This window comes from Sus scrofa, chromosome 5 (assembly GCF_000003025.6).
Source record: "Sus scrofa isolate TJ Tabasco breed Duroc chromosome 5, Sscrofa11.1, whole genome shotgun sequence".
Taxonomy (NCBI): domain Eukaryota; kingdom Metazoa; phylum Chordata; class Mammalia; order Artiodactyla; family Suidae; genus Sus; species Sus scrofa.
In genome coordinates, this window is record NC_010447.5 from 67,515,029 (window position 1) to 67,530,731 (window position 15,703).

The 15,703-nt window shown below is 54.2% G+C and overlaps 1 protein-coding gene across 1 annotated transcript in view; it reads left to right on the top strand.

The window, feature by feature from the left end:
• The window catches only part of IQSEC3 (IQ motif and Sec7 domain 3), a 94,650-nt gene that overhangs the window by 69,190 nt on the left and 9,757 nt on the right, over positions 1-15,703 (top strand). The window contains 6 exon segments of the mRNA XM_005664089.3: positions 3,344-3,466; positions 3,926-4,092; positions 7,509-7,648; positions 8,758-8,883; positions 12,977-13,076; positions 13,193-13,354. Coding sequence (XP_005664146.2) covers positions 3,344-3,466; positions 3,926-4,092; positions 7,509-7,648; positions 8,758-8,883; positions 12,977-13,076; positions 13,193-13,354 — 818 coding nt within the window.

Sequence of the window (15,703 nt, forward strand, 5' to 3'; positions counted from 1 at the left end):
GTGCAGCCACCATCCTGAGCTGTATTCCAAAGGCAGCCAGAAGTGACACCGCCATCCCCTGCTGTCTGGGCACATCACAGAGTCTCGAGAGAGACAGACTGTGGGCCCTCGCTGTGTCTGGGTCCTCAGCAGAGAATGTCACAGTGAGCCGGTGGGGGAGCCCTGAGTCACCTGGCCCAACCCCTGGCTCTGCAGAGAGGAAGCCATTTGTCTCCAAGGGTCAGTAGTGTGTTTCCACCTCTCAGAACAGCTTCTAGTTTTACAGAAAATGTCCAGATTTTTTCTCTAAGATCTGACAACCCCAGATCACCTGCCTGTCAAACACCCATGCCTGTGGTGGCAACTGCAGGGAGGAAGCAGGAAATACGTGTGGATTCGGGGGTGGGGGGCTGCATCCGGCTTTACCCCATCCCTCCCTCCCCTCCTCACCACCCCCACCACAAAAGCCCCCCGAGAGCCAAGGGGATACAGGGGGTCCTAGGAGCTTCTGGACGCACATTTTTAAAGCCCCCACTGTGCACTTGGCTCAGCCATTAGTTCTCAGTTTTTAAGAATCAGATGGTGGAGTTCCCGTCATGGCTCAGTGGAAACAAATCTGACTGGTATCCATGAGGATGCAGATTTGATCCCTGGCCTCGCTCAGTGGGTTAAGGATCTGGCATTGCCGTTACCTGCGGTGTATGTCACAGACGAGGCTCGATTCTGGCATTGCTGTTGCTGTGGTGTAGACTGATTCTCCTCTACATTGTCTGGTTTGGGGTAGGGTTGGGGCTCTGCATCTTAACCAACTTCCTTGCAGCTTTTCCATGGGGTGCCCCAAGGTGCAGGTATAGCCTCTCTAGCCCATGGCCCGGGTGTCCACCCTCAGAGGCCTCCCCACCCAGTGGCCACAAATGAGTCACCCCGCACCCTGCTCTGTGGGCTGGCATTTCCACTTGGCTGAGCTCCCGTCCTGCTCCTTACCTGGGAGGCTCATTACCAGAGCTTTTAGCTGCAGCTCTGAGCGCAGAGCAGCTGGGTCACCTAACAAAGGGCTGGAAGATAGGCGCCACGCTTGGCTGGGCACATCCGCCCTCTCCCAGCTGCTGCACCGCTGCCTCCTGATGCCTCCCTAGGTGCCTGGGCCTCTAGCACCCACACCCCATCATGGGGTCAGCCCGGTCCAGAGCCTGGGGGACGGTCCATGGACAGAAGCTCTGGGAGGGACATGGGGTGCCAGGACCTCAGGGTTCAGAGTCTTGCAGGCAGAGGACAGGGGCCAGTCCTGGGCAGTGGCTGGACATCAGACTGGAAGGACCAGGGTCCTGCTGTGGCCTCTGGGGAGCCAGGCCTCTGTGTCAGGGATGGCCAGGCTGGGCATCGCTGCCTCCTGCTTGGCTCCACAATAGTTGGCAGGGATGGGGCCCTGGGTTGCAGGGCAGCCATGTGCTGCCCCTGCTCCACACCCAGGCCCACCTGGCCCAGCCGCTGTGCTTCTTCCCCTCACCTCCTCGGCCTTTCCCTGTCCGTCTTCTGTCTTTCCCTCTTTCTCCTCTTGTCTTTGTTTTGCCCCTGTTCTCCACTGGACTCTCCATTCCTGTCTCTCTCACTGACTCCGTCTCTGTCTCCCTCCCCTGGCTCCCCGCTCCAGCTCCAGGCCCTCTTGCTCCCTGGCTGCACTGGTTCACCCCCTCCAGTCGGCATCACTGTCTGGCTCTATCGTGCTGGGCTCCTGTCTCCTGACTGGGCTGGGCTGGGGGACATACACGTGCGGGCCCTGTGATGCTGCTCTCAGAGTCCACGTGCCCTTCACCTGGGGATGGTTCAGGGAAGAGGTGACAGGAACTGCCCAGAACTCAGAACAGCCTCTTACCTGCAGGACTGCTGTCTGTCTCAGATGCCGAGACGCTGCCGGTTCTCATCCCTGGACCAAATCCTTGCCTCCACCTCCCAGCCCCACCTCTGGCCCCTTTCTATTCAGGGGGACAAGCCTGAGGGCAGGTGTCTGGCCATCTGCCTGGTCCTAGGGGGAGAGAACCCCGGCCCTGGCCTCTCTGGGTGGCTCAGTGAGGCCTCCCCTCCTTGCTCCCGGGAGGAGTGGGGCAGGCAGGGGCCCTGACCGTTGCCACGCGGGCTCCTTGCTTTCCCCTAAAAACTGGCAGCAGATCGAGCAGGGGTGTCTGAGTCTCCAGGCCATGGGCAGCATGGAACCTGGGGTCACCGAGGGGGTGGGTCCTGCTCAGGGCGTGTCGCCCTGCTCACCCAGCCCCTTGGCCAGTGTCTCCTGAGTCTGTGCATGTGCTGGGCACTGAGCCACACTCTGCGGGCAGGGCCGGTGGGCGTGGTGTCCAGGGCTGTGACCCTGATGGCATCATTGCGGGCTGTGGGAGCAGAGAGAGGGCCATGTGGTGGGGGTAAGGGGACCAGCAGGGAGAGAGTGGACTAGGGCGAGGGAGCAGGAAGGCACCGTCCGCTCCACATAGGAGCCTCTGTGGACCGAGGGGTGTCAGGCCTGCTGCCTTGTGGGGGAGGACCCTCTGCTCACTGCTCCTGGCCTCGGGGACAGGGCCCCCAGGGAGGGTAAGGCGGGCTGTGCTGGGGGTTGGGTGGACCTGGGCCCAGACCCCCAGGAAGAGCAGGCCAAGCCAGAGGAGTGAGACTGCCCAGCGGGGCGCCTGGCCCAAGCTTCCCCACAAAGTGGAGGCATTCAGAGGCAAATTCTCCAGGGTCAGAGGTGGCACTTCAGAGGTGGAAGAGCCCTTGGGGAGCAGGACTCTGACCCTCCCTTCTCAGAAGAAGAAACGAGGTTCCAAGAGGGGCGACTGAGACCCCAGGTCTGGCCCAGGCCCAGAATCCTGCTGCGTCTGTCACACTGTGAGCAGGGGTGGAGGCGCCTTGGCCACGGACACCCAGACCCAGGAGGGCTGGTGTAAGATGAGGTCCCCAAATGGAAGCGGACACCAGAGAGAAAGATAGACACCCCTGGACGGAGGAGGAAACCATGTCTTCCCACAGTTTAAACCTCTGACTCCGGAAGCTCTGGGGCTGAGAGGAAAGGACTCAGGATTTGGAAGCGAGGAGGCCTGGCCCAGCCTCCCCGGCCCCAGCACCTGCACGGTTGGCCGGCGGCTGTCTTGGGCCAGGTTCCTAGCAGCTCCAGTGCTTCACAGGCTCATCAGGGGAGCAGAGCTGTGAGGGGTCCTCCCGGGCTATGGAAGAGCCCCTGGGGTGGATCGATTCCCCCGCCAAGAGGGTGGTAGGGTCGGGGGGCAGCAGCAAGTGGGCTGTGCCCTTCTCCTCGCTCTGGAGGGTGGAGGGAAGTTCGGCCGACCTCGCTCACCATCCCGTCCCCTCCCGCCCTCAGCTGCGTGGTGGACGAGATGGACTTCTCGGCCATGGAGCTGGACGAGGCCCTGCGCAAGTTCCAGGCGCACATCCGCGTGCAGGGGGAGGCCCAGAAGGTGGAGCGGCTCATCGAGGCCTTCAGGTGGGACCCCTTCCCCAGCCCCACTTCCCTTGCACACGCCCAGGCCTGGAGGGAGGGTGGCTGGGCAAGGAGCTGCTGTGAGCCTGGGGGACGGAAGTTGGGCTAGGGATGCAGGAGGGGAGGAAAGAGGAGGGACAGAACCCCTCAGGCCCTCTAAGCTGGACAGCACCAGGCTGCCAAGGGCCTGCAGTACCTCACTTGTCCCCATCAGCTGGCACATCTCTACCAAGCAGCTATGTTTGGCTGGCACAGGAGGGGGGTCTGTGGGTATGTGATACCTTCCTGGTCCCCTGGGTGGGGACAAGGACCAGGGTCAAGGGCAGACAGTGGTCAGTGGGGTGAGGGGGAGCCTCTCTGGGCCTCAGCCCTCAGAGAACTGGACACTTGCCTGAATCCCCCCACTGCCGGCACTCGGGGAGGGTGGGATCCCTGACACCCACACCGTGTCCCCTGCCCCAGCCAGCGCTACTGCATGTGCAACCCCGAGGTGGTGCAGCAGTTCCACAACCCGGACACCATCTTCATCCTGGCCTTCGCCATTATCCTGCTCAACACCGACATGTACAGCCCCAACATCAAGCCCGACCGGAAGATGATGCTGGAAGACTTTATCCGGAACCTGCGAGGTAGGGGGCTGGGGCCGCCGCTCGGCCTCTTCCTGGGAGTCTCATCCCCAACCATGGACTGCCCCCCTGCCCCGGGGGTCCAGGGCGCTGGACACTGCTCTCTGGGCCTGGTCAGGCACTGCAGACTGGAGAAGCTGCCTGCAGGCCAGGCATGGGGCGGGGGGGGGTGGGGGGTGTGGATTGCAGTTTCCAAGATCCAGGGCCCCCGGGCGGTGCCCTTTGCCCTCTGTGGAACATCCGCCTTTGTCCTGGTACCACAGCTGGTGGCTGGATGGTACCAGCCCTTCCTCCTCCACGATTTGGGAGAGAAGAGCCAGTTAGGTCTTGGGTGCGTTGATATCGGTGGCCTTGGGATAACTTGATGGCATTTACCAGGAGAGGCCTCTCTGAATGGATGTGTGTTGGATTCCAGTTTCCTGGACTTCATTGCTTCCTCGGGTTTAGTTTACTTCTGGAGAAAATGTACCCTGGAGACACACGTTTTAAGAGCTTGCATATCGGGATGTGTCTTTTTCTGTCTTCACTCCTGGCTGAGAGCAGGTTCCAGGCTGGAAACTCTGAACTAGAATCTTGAAGGTGTTGCTCTGTGGTCCGTCATCTGTCAGTGCTCCTGCTGTTACAACTCCTGACCTTCTGCTCCTATATCTTTGTGCTCTCTCTGAACATTTTGACGTTCTTCTGTGTGTCCTATGGATTCTGAATTTTCATCGCGATGTGCCTTGTTATCGTTCTTTTTTCATCCATTGTGCTGGGTACTATGTTCTTCCTTTGAGTCCAGAAACACATGCCTCCAATTGTAGGAACTTTGCTTAAATAGTGTCTTTGATCATTTTCCCTCTCCATTTTCTCTGTACTCTTGCCAGATCTCCGATTATTCGGCTGTTAGACCTCCTATTTTGAGCCTCTGATCAGGTTTATCACTTTCTATCTGCCATCATTGTCGTCGTCGTCGTCGTCTTTTTTTTTTGGTCCACGCCTTCGGCATGCAGAAGTTCCCCAGCCAGGGATCCGACCTGCACCACTGCAATAACTTGAGCCACAACAGTGACACAACCAGATCCTTAACTGCTAGGCCACCGTGGAACTTCTCGTTTGACTTTCTTGAAGATGCCACTCAGTTTTATCTTTCAAGTCTCCTACTAAATTTTTCGTTTCTGCTGTCACACTTTTCATTCTCAAGAACTCTTTTGCTCTCCAAATGTTCCTCTTTTACAGCATTTCGTTGCTGTTTTGTAGGTGCAATATCTTCTCGTATATCTCTGAAGATAGGAATGCTCTCTTTTAGCTTGTCTGTTTCAGGTTCTTCCTGCTTCCCTGTTTCTTCTACATTCCTTTTTCACTTTTTCTCATACTCTTCCTCTTTTGTGTGAGAGACTCTCCATACCTAGATGATGAAACTTGGTGGTCCATTCATATTTAAGAGTGAGCCACTCCGAGGCTGATGAAGACTCTGGGTGTGGGGGGGTTGCCGGTGGACCGTCTCATGGAAGGAATTTACTTGAGCTGTTTCACTGGGAGACCTGAGTGCAGTCTCTTTAGATCTTTTCTCCTGTGCTTCCCTCTGAAGAGACCTCTCCAATCAGAGGGTAGGAGTCTGGCCACCAACAGTCTGAGATCTTTGTGGGAAATGGGGCCGAGGGAGGGGGTCTCCTAACAGGAGGCATCAACTCCACCCCCCAGTTTTCAGCACAGACTCCCACCCCTGGCTGGGCCCGGGGTCTTTCCAAAGGATGACCCGCCATCAGAAGATGGGAGTAGTGGAGGAAGGGACAGGGATGTCCACCGGCTTTTTTGTGGTGGTTGTTGTTGCTTTTTTAGGGCCACACCAGATGCATATGGAGGTTCCAGGCTAGGGGTAAAATTGGAGCTACAGCTGCTGGCCTATGTCACAGCAACGCAGGATCTGAGCCACATCTGTGACTTATACCACAGCCACAGCAATGCTGGATCCTTAACCCACTGAGCAAGGCCAGGGATCAAACCCACATCTTCGTGGTTACTAGTCAGATTCATTTCCCTGTGCCAGGACAGGAACTCCCCTACCTGCTTTTTAAACTGATTTTCAACCACCTTTGCTGTCTCGAGCCCACCTCCACCAACTCCAAACCCTGCTGGTGATTCTGAGCCTTTTAGCCTCTCTGCCGGCTTCCATTTCCACTTTCTCAAGTTTGCTGATCCATACATGGATTCACCCACTTTCGGGTCCCCTGGTGACACTGCCTCTTCCCCTATGTCTGCTTTAAAAAAAGAAAGAAAAAAAAAAAAAAAACCCTTTTCCAGGGCATCCAGAAGGAACAAAGGTGAGCCACCTGCATTCCACCTGGGGCCCTTGTGCTCAGTCCCTAGTCTGCTTCTTCTTGCCCCCAGCCTGGCTTCTTCCAGGCCCCCGGAACCGCATAGTGCTCTTCCTGACTTTCAGAACCAAGCTCAGAGGTGGAGGAAACGGGGTCAATACAGGGAGCTGCTCACACAATATGTAATGTCCTCTCAGCACCTAAGGAAACTCCTTGGAGAGCACTTGCCCAAGATGTTTTTATTTTAATTATTTTTTTGGTCTTTTTAGGGCTGCACCCATGGCATATGGAGGTCCCAGGCTAGGGGTTGAATGAGAGCTGCATCTGCCGGCCTACACCACAGCCACAGCAACGCCGGACCCTTAACCCACTGAGTGAGGCCAGGGATTGAATCTGCATCCTCATGGATGCTAGTCAGATTCATTTCCTCTGAGCCACGAAGGGAATATCCCAAGATGTTTTATTTTTAATTTTTCCCTCTTAAGAAAAACATGTATAATCATTAAAGAAAGATTTAGAGAAAGTAGAAAGAAGACATGTTTTTATGGCCTCTGTTTCTGCCTCCTGGGGAAGTTGTTTTCAGGGTGGTATGTCTCGTGCTGGGATGTTTTGTTACCAGAGTCTGATGGGTTCTGAAGTGGGAGAGGGGTGGTGGCCTCTTTGCTGCATCCCCACAGGGGCTGCTCTGCCCTCCTTCACTTAATGTCTCTCCCCCCCAGTGCTCCCACTCAGCAGGAGCCCCAAACTCCCTTCTGGAGGGGAGGGAGGGCCTGAGAACAAGACAGGACAGGGCGATGATGCCCGCGGGGCAGAGTCGGGCTGGGAGTTGTTAAGAGAAGAGGACTTCAGGCGCAAAGGCAGGACCATGAGCGTTGGGAGATGGGGCAGAGGCTCTGAGCAGCAGGAGGCAGGGCTGAGGGTGTGTGTCTTAGCAGCTCTGGTGCCCGGCCAGGGAGCTGGCCCCTAATTTAGAGGCTGCGGGGAGCCAGCCATTGAAGGTTTGGAACAGGGACGAGGCAAAAGCCGGGCCACCCTTCGGGAACAGCAGTCAAGAAGGGCTTCCCTTCTCTGGCTCAGGCCCCTGACACCCCCTTCCCTCTCCACGTCCATGTCCATCCGCAGGTGTGGATGACGGCGCCGACATCCCCAGGGAGCTGGTAGTCGGCATCTATGAAAGGATCCAGCAGAAGGAGCTCAAGTCCAACGAGGACCATGTCACGTATGTCACCAAGGTGGAGAAGTCCATCGTGGGCATGAAGACAGTAAGTGGCGCTCACCCCAGGGGCGGGGGTGGGGGAGGGGAGGCGAGGGGTCACTTCCCTCTGAGGCTCCAGCTCCATCTCCTTCCCTTTCCTTCTTCCTGCCACCTCCACGCCTTCTCCTCCCGGCTTTCCCCTTATCCACTCACATGGTTCCTGAGTGTGCAGGGCCCGGCTCCTCCTTCCTCCTGCTTCATCCGCTCCTTGCCCTCAGCACCAGCCGCTGCGGTGGGAGAGACTAAAGTGAGACGCGGGGAAAGACTGCCCAGTGCTCAAGGGTGGGAGCATCTGGAAAGCCCGATAGGAGGTTTGGGTGGGATGGATCCTGGACGGTCCCTTCTATGGAGTAGAAGGCAGGAAAGGGGTGAAGCCAGCTCTGGCCCGTGGGATCTCAGACCGTGGGGTGCCCCTGGCTTGGGGCCCGTGTCGTGGCTTGCAGTTTGTTCCGAGCTTGTGAGGATTCTTAAGGGAGCATCCTCTGTAATCGTCAGCAGAGGCTCTTTATTCCATAAACATAAGGTTCTAGTCTCCATCTCCCTAACCAACCCTAACAGCTCCAGTTCCTCCTCCCCAAATTGCTGGCCTAGGGGGGCAGTTTGGGGACCTTATCCGAGGCTCTGCGCTGGACCCCTCCACCCAGCAGCGTGGGGTGGTCTTTTCTGGCCAGAGCCTTGAGTGTTGAGGTCATCACCTCTGTTGGGTTTGTGGACGCCCCTGGGCTATTTCACACACTGGAGCAGATGCCAGGTATCCCCGTGACCCTTCCCTCTTGCACACTTGTGTTTGGGTGTGCAACAGAGAAAGGTGCAGCCTGGGATGTGGGGGTGCCCTCAAGAAGGCCTCAGAGGGAAAGGGGTGCACAGTGACCAGATTTGAACAATCCGAAGGCTCTTCCCAGTTTCCTCTCCCCACCTCTTATCACCTCACTTCCTCTAGCACCGTGAATCCCTCTCACCCAGCCCTGCTCCCCAAGGAGCACGATGAAGAGGAAGGAGCCCCAGGAGGAAAGGGAAGGGTTAGGGTCCCCCGGGGCCTGCATCTACTCTCCTGGAAGCAGGTGCTGGGGGCGTGGCCTCTGCAGCCCCCCTTGAGCGCTGTGCCCCCCGGCCCAGGTGCTGTCGGTGCCCCACCGCCGCCTGGTCTGCTGCAGCCGGCTCTTCGAGGTGACGGACGTGAACAAGCTGCAGAAGCAGGCCGCGCATCAGAGGGAGGTGTTCCTCTTCAATGACCTGCTGGTGGTGAGCGGGGACCCGGGAGAGGCGGGGCCCAGAGTGGGCACCTCGTGGCTGATCCCCTACATCGCAGGGGGCGGGGGTGAGGAGCCCTGGCAGATGAAGCCGAGGCTCGGGAGGTACAGTGGGTCTGAAAGGGCAGGTGCTGTCCCCGGGCCTAGGGCAATGCTGGTGTGTGTGCGAGTGCGTGTATGTGCGCATGTGTGCACACGTCTGTAGGTGCTGGTCCTCTGCTCTTTGAACCCAGGTATCCATTCAACACGTGTGTGTGAGTGTCGGCTCTGTACCAGGCATTGTCCCAAGTTCTGGGAAGCAGCCGTGAAGGGGACGCCTGTCTTTCCCTCACACCCCCCATCCTCCCCACCCATGAGGCGTACTGGCACTCCCTCTAAACCTGTCCCAAATCGAACGACCCCCGCCTGAGGTCCGCCTGCCCCCGTGGGGCAGCGGAGTCAGCCCTGCCCGCACACCCACCTCACCCGCCTCCACACCTCCTCTCTGCTGCTTGGCCCCTGCCTCCTGCCCAGGCTCCATCCCTCTCAGGCCTCGATCTGCTCTGGAAAATCTCCCCAGACTGCACGACCCCTTCCCTCCCCTCATTTAGTTCCAACACCCTTCCCGCTCACCCCACAGGAGGCCCACCCACTCACTGTCCAGTCTCACTAGACGTCACTTCAAAACATGCACCAGTTTCTGCAGTTACCCTATTTATCCATTTCTTCACTTTGCTTTTTCGCTTCTCCTGCGTATTGATTGATCCTCTGATTGATTTACACCCGAGGGTCTTCCTCCACCAGCACCAGCCCCTTGAGGACAGTGCTCCCCCCTCCTCTCCTGGGCCCCCAAGCCCAGCTCATCTGTATATGGAGCAACTGCTACCCGAGCTCTCTTCTCAGTAGGGAAGGGAGATAGGAAATAATTAAGAAAACAGGAGTTCCCTTCGTGGCTCAGCGGAAACAAATCTGACTAGCATCCATGAGTACACAGGTTCAATCCCTGGCCTTGCTCAGTGGGTTAGGGATCCAACATTGCCATTAGCCGTGACGTAGGTTGCAGATGCGGCTCAGATCTGGCATTGCTGTGGCTGTGGTGTAGGCTGACAACTACATCTCCAATTCGACCCCTGGCCTGGGAACCTCCATATGCCATGGGTGCAGCCTTAAAAAAAAAAAGACAAAAAAAAAAAATTAAGAAAACAAGTGAAGGAGTTCCTGTCATGGCGCAGTGGTTAACGAATCCGACTAGGAACCATGAGGTTGCGGGTTCAGTCCCTGGCCTTGCTCAGTGGGTTAACGATCCGGCATTGCCGTGAGCTGTGGTGTAGGTTGCAGACGCGGCTCGGATCCCGCATTGCTGTGGCTCTGGCGTAGGCCGGTGGCTACAGCTCCGATTCAACCCTTGGCCTGGGAACCTCCATATGCCGAGGGAGCGGCCCAAGAGATAGCAACAACAACAACAACAACAACAACAAAAAAGACAAAAGACAAAAAAAAAAAAAAAAAAGAAAACAAGTGAAATACTATCAAACTGGGGAAGGTACCATGAAGACAAGGCAGGGTGGCAGAATAGGGTACCTGGAGTTAAGGTGGATTTTTTTCCCCCTTTATTTTGTTTTTGTTAGATAGGATGATCAGGGAAGGAGTCTCTAAGCAGGCAGCATTTAAGATCTAAGTAATACGATACCTTTTAAAATTGTACCTCACAAAATCAAATACCTTGGAATACACCTGACCAAGGAGGTAAAGGACCTATATGCCGAGAACTATAAAATTTTAATCAAAGAAATCAAAGAAGATGTAAAGAAATGGAAAGATATTCCATGTTCCTGGATTGGGAAAATCAATATTGTAAAAATGGCCATACTACCCAAAGCAATCTACAGATTCAATGCAATCCCTATCAAATTACCCATGACATTTTCACAGAACTAGAACAAACAATCCAAACATTTATATGGAACAACAAAAGACCCAGAATCACCAAAGCAATCCTGAGAAACAAAAACCAAGCAAGAGGCATCACTCTCCCAGACTTCAAGAAATACTACAAAGCCACAGTCATCAAAACAGTGTGGTATTGGTACCAAAACAGACAGACAGACCAATGGAACAGAATAGAGAATCCGGAAATAAACCCTGACACCTATGGTCAATTAATCTTTGACAAGGGAGGCAAGAACATAAAATGGGAAAAAGAAAGTCTATTCAGCAAGCATTGCTGGGAAACCTGGACAGCTGCATGCAAAGCAATGAAACTAGAACACACCCTCACACCATGCACAAAAATAAACTTAAAATGGCTGAAAGACTTAAATATACGACAGGACACCATCAAACTCCTAGAAGAAAACATAGGCAAAACATTCTCTGACATCAACATTATGAATATTTTCTCAGGTCAGTCTCCCAAAGCAGTAGAAATTAGAGCAAAAATAAACCCATGGGACCTCATCAAACTGAAAAGCTTTTGCACAGCAAAGGAAACCAAAAAGAAACAAAAAGACAACTTACAGAATGGGAGAAAATAGTTTCAAATGATGCAACTGACAAGGGCTTAATCTCTAGAATATATAAGCAACTTATACAACCCAACAGCAAAAAAACCAATCAATCAATGGAAAAATGGGCAAAAGATCTGAATAGACATTTCTCCAAAGAAGATAGACAGATGGCCAACAAACACATGAAAAAATGCTCAACATCGCTGATTATAAGAGAAATGCAAATCAAAACTACCATGAGATACCACCTCACACCAGTCAGAATGGCCATCATTAATAAATCCACAAATAACAAGTGCTGGAGGGGCTGTGGAGAAAAGGGAACCCTCCTGCACTGTTGGTGGGAATGTAAACTGGTACAGCCACTATGGAGAACAGTTTGGACATACCTTAGAAATCTATACATAGAACTTCCATATGACCCCGCAATCCCACTCTTGGGCATCTATCCGGACAAAACTACTTAAAAGAGACACATGCACCCGCATGTTCATTGCAGCACTATTCACAATAGCCAGGACATGGAAACAACCCAAATGTCCATCGACAGATGATTGGATTTGGAAGAGGTGGTATATATACACAATGGAATACTACTCAGCCATAAAAAAGGATGACATAATGCCATTTGCAGCAACATGGATGGAACTAGAGAATCTCATGCTGAGTGAAATGAGCCAGAAAGACAAATACCATATGATATCACTTATAACTGGAATCGAATATCCAGCACAAATGAACATCTCCTCAGAAAAGAAAATCATGGACTTGGAGAAGAGATTTGTGGCTGCCTGATGGGAGGGGGAGGGAGTGGGAGGGATCGGGAGCTTGAGCTTATCAGACACAACTTAGAATAGATTTACAAGGAGATCCTGCTGAATAGCATTGAGAACTTTGTCTAGATGCTCATGTTGCAACAGAAGAAAGGGTGGGGAAAAAAATGTAATTGTAATGTATACATGTAAGGATAACCTGACCCCCTTGCTGTACAGTGGGAAAATAAAAATAAAATAAAATAAAAGAGACAAGATAATTTGCAATGGGTGTGGACTCAAGAATAAAGTGAAAAGAATACAATAAATTATTCTTGATGGAAATTAAAAAAAAAAAAGATCTAAGTAATAAGAGTAACCCAGCTATGCAAGGAGAGTTGTGAACGGAACAGCAGATGCAAAGGCCCTGTGGTGGGACCGAGCCTGCCCTGTAGAAGCTACAGCTATGGCCTGAACATAAAGCCAGCAGGGCAGGGGCCAGATCAGGTGGGCCTAACAGACCAGGGCAAGAGATGTGGACTGGCCTCCAAGTGCAGTGGGAATGGCCACTGGAGGGTTTTGTGCAGCAAAAACTGTGTTTTGATATTGTGAGTTTGCATGTGTGGGGGGGGTGGCACGTGTGTGTGTTTGTGTGTGTGTGCGCGTGCGCGCGCGCGCGCAGCGCGCAAAGGTACCCTCAGCATGTAAGTCAGCACAAGTGTGCATGTCTTCCTGTGTGTTTACTTGGGTTCACACGAGCCTCTGGCTGTTCACTCGTCCAGGTGTGTAAGGCATGTTTACATGAGCGCATACCTCTCAGGGCACCCCGTCTCCCTCTCTTGGACAGATCCTCAAACTCTGCCCCAAGAAGAAGAGCGCCTCCACGTATACCTTCTGCAAGGCCGTGGGCCTGCTGGGCATGCAGTTCCACCTCTTTGAGAACGAGTGTAAGTCTCAGGCCTGGGATGTGGTGGAGGAGGGAGGGGGAGGGGCGGCCCTGAAGCGGGCCCTGCCTCCCCTGTGGCTGCTCACAGCCCCTGGGGGCCTGGGGTCTGGTTTCCAGATTACTCTCATGGCATCACACTGGTGACCCCGCTCTCGGGCTCTGAGAAGAAGCAGGTGCTGCATTTCTGCGCGCTGGGCTTGGATGAAATGCAGAAGTTCGTGGAGGACCTGAAGGAGTCCATCGCGGAGGTGACGGAACTGGAGCAGATCCGGATCGAGTGTAAGGATGTGGTCCCCCCCAGACTGGTCAGCAGAAGCAGGGTCCCTTGGAGACAGACACTCCCTGCCCCCCACTTGGAGCGAGTGCAGCTGAGCAAGGCCCCTCCGGCCCTCCCCACCCCCAGCCCCACTGCACCGCCACGGCTGATGGATGGTTGGTGATTAAGCCGAGGCACACGAGAGCATGCACACATGTGTGCACAGGTAGCCGGGCCGTGGGGCTACATGCGGGCCCCTCAGAACCGAGCACTCTGCTGGGTTTGACCAGGACCCGCAAGCCGGCTGGCCCTAAAGACAGGCATGCAAATTGAGGGGGACTGGGCCTGGCGCGCCTCTTCCCACAGCCCCCCTGCATGGCCTCGTCCTCGATCCAGTCCATCAACCTGGTTGTTTGATGTCCTTCATGTCTTTTAACCAGAAATGGTAACCCCCCCCCCCCTTAGTTTTTCATAACATCGTCTTCTTAAAGAGTCCAGGCTGGCTTTCTTTTTTTTTTTTTTTTTTTTTTTTTTGCTATTTCTTGGGCCGCTCCCGCGGCATATGGAGGTTCCCAGGCTAGGGGTTAATCGGAGCTGTAGCCACCGGCCTACCAGAGCCACAGCAACGCGGGATCCAGCCGCGTCTGCAACCTACACCACAGCTCACGGCAACGCCGGATCGTTAACCCACTGAGCAAGGGCAGGGACCAAACCCACAACCTCATGGTTCCTAGTCGGATTCGTTAACCACTGCGCCACGACGGGAACTCTTTTTTAAAAAATATTCTTAAATGGCTGTATCCTGGTATATGGAAGTTCCCGGGCCAGGCACTGAATCTGAGCCACAGCTGTGGGAATGCCCAATCCTTTAACCCGTTGCACCGGGCCAGGGAGTAAACCTGAGCCTCCACGTCAACCTGAGCGGCTGCAGTTGGATGTTGAACCCAACTGCACCACGGCAGGAACGCTAGGCTGACTTGCTGACTGCCCCTCATCTTAAAGTTGTCTTTCTGTTCCTCTGAGGAGCACCCAGATTCTTTTTTTTTTTTTTTTCCTGGTCTTTTTAAGGCCGCACCCATGGCATATGGAGATTCCCAGGCTAGGGGTCCAAATGGAGCTACAACTGCTGGCCTACACCACAGCCATGGCAATGCGGGACCCAAGCCGCATCTGCAACCTACACCACAGCTCACGGCAACACCACATCCTTAACCCACGAGTGAGGCCAGGGATCGGACCTGTGTCCTCGTGGATGCTAGTCAGATTTGTTTCCGCTGAGCCACGGAGGGAACTCCAGCACCCAGATTCTCGATTGCTCCAGGTCAAGCATTTTAGACAATCTGTGGGCCTCTCCATCTACTCAGGTGGTTTACTGGTTGCTTCTCTGTTCAAGAAAAGAGCAGTGATGCCCTGTGGTCTCCTCCCACCTGCTAGCTTCCCTATTGAAGCATCACAGTGGCTTCAGAGAGTCTTTAAGGGAAAATTAAACAAGAATAGATTCAGAAACTAAAACAGGAAATAAAAATAGACTCCAGGCCTGCCTTATATGGCCACTTAGTTGAAAAGTATTCCTAAATCAGTATAAATCCATTAGGCAGGAGGAAAGACGGTGCAGGTCTTTGAGCAGGGGGCCAGACACCAGGGCGGTGCCATTTCATCAGTATCCTTGGAGCACCCACCGTGCACAGGGAGGCTGCAAGGTGGGTGTTGGTGCCCAATTCACAGATGAGACTCAGATCCATTAAGGGATGTGTCTAAGGTACGTGGTAGAAGCAGAGGCCCTGACACTAGCATTTAAATCTGATTCTGAGGGTCATGTCCTTTCCACTCGGAAAGTGAGAGGATAGCTTCTGTTTATAATGTCCTAAGAAAACAAGGAAATCAGGCTAAAACAAAAAGCCAGCAGACCAGACTGTGTACCTAACTCAGTAACTGCCTGGGAGTAAATTCCTTTCTGCTCTCCGTTGGCTACTTGAGTTCAGGGCTGGAACAGACTCTTTGGAATGCCACCTCGGCTGCTGCCCGTGGACATTCTCAAGGACATCTCTCATCATCAGAATGTCCCAGACGAGCCCACAGAGCCTCGGAGCACAGTGCCACGGGCAGGCACCAGCGTGGCTGGTGGAGGCCCCTTTTCCTGACCAGCCTGTCCCTCCAAATAGGAAGGGGTGGCTGTCGCTGGCATCTGAGCATCAGGGGTGAATGTCCTCTCCTGTGTCCAGAGGGCAGGGGGGTGGGCTGGCTCATCCCTGCTCCTCTTCTTCAGGTGGAGAGAAAAGGAAGAAAGCTGAGGAGAGAGGGAGGGCTGGTGGGGAGGAAAGGAAATAGAGAAGTAGGGAAAAACGGCACTGAGTCCCCTGTGTTGAGCGCTT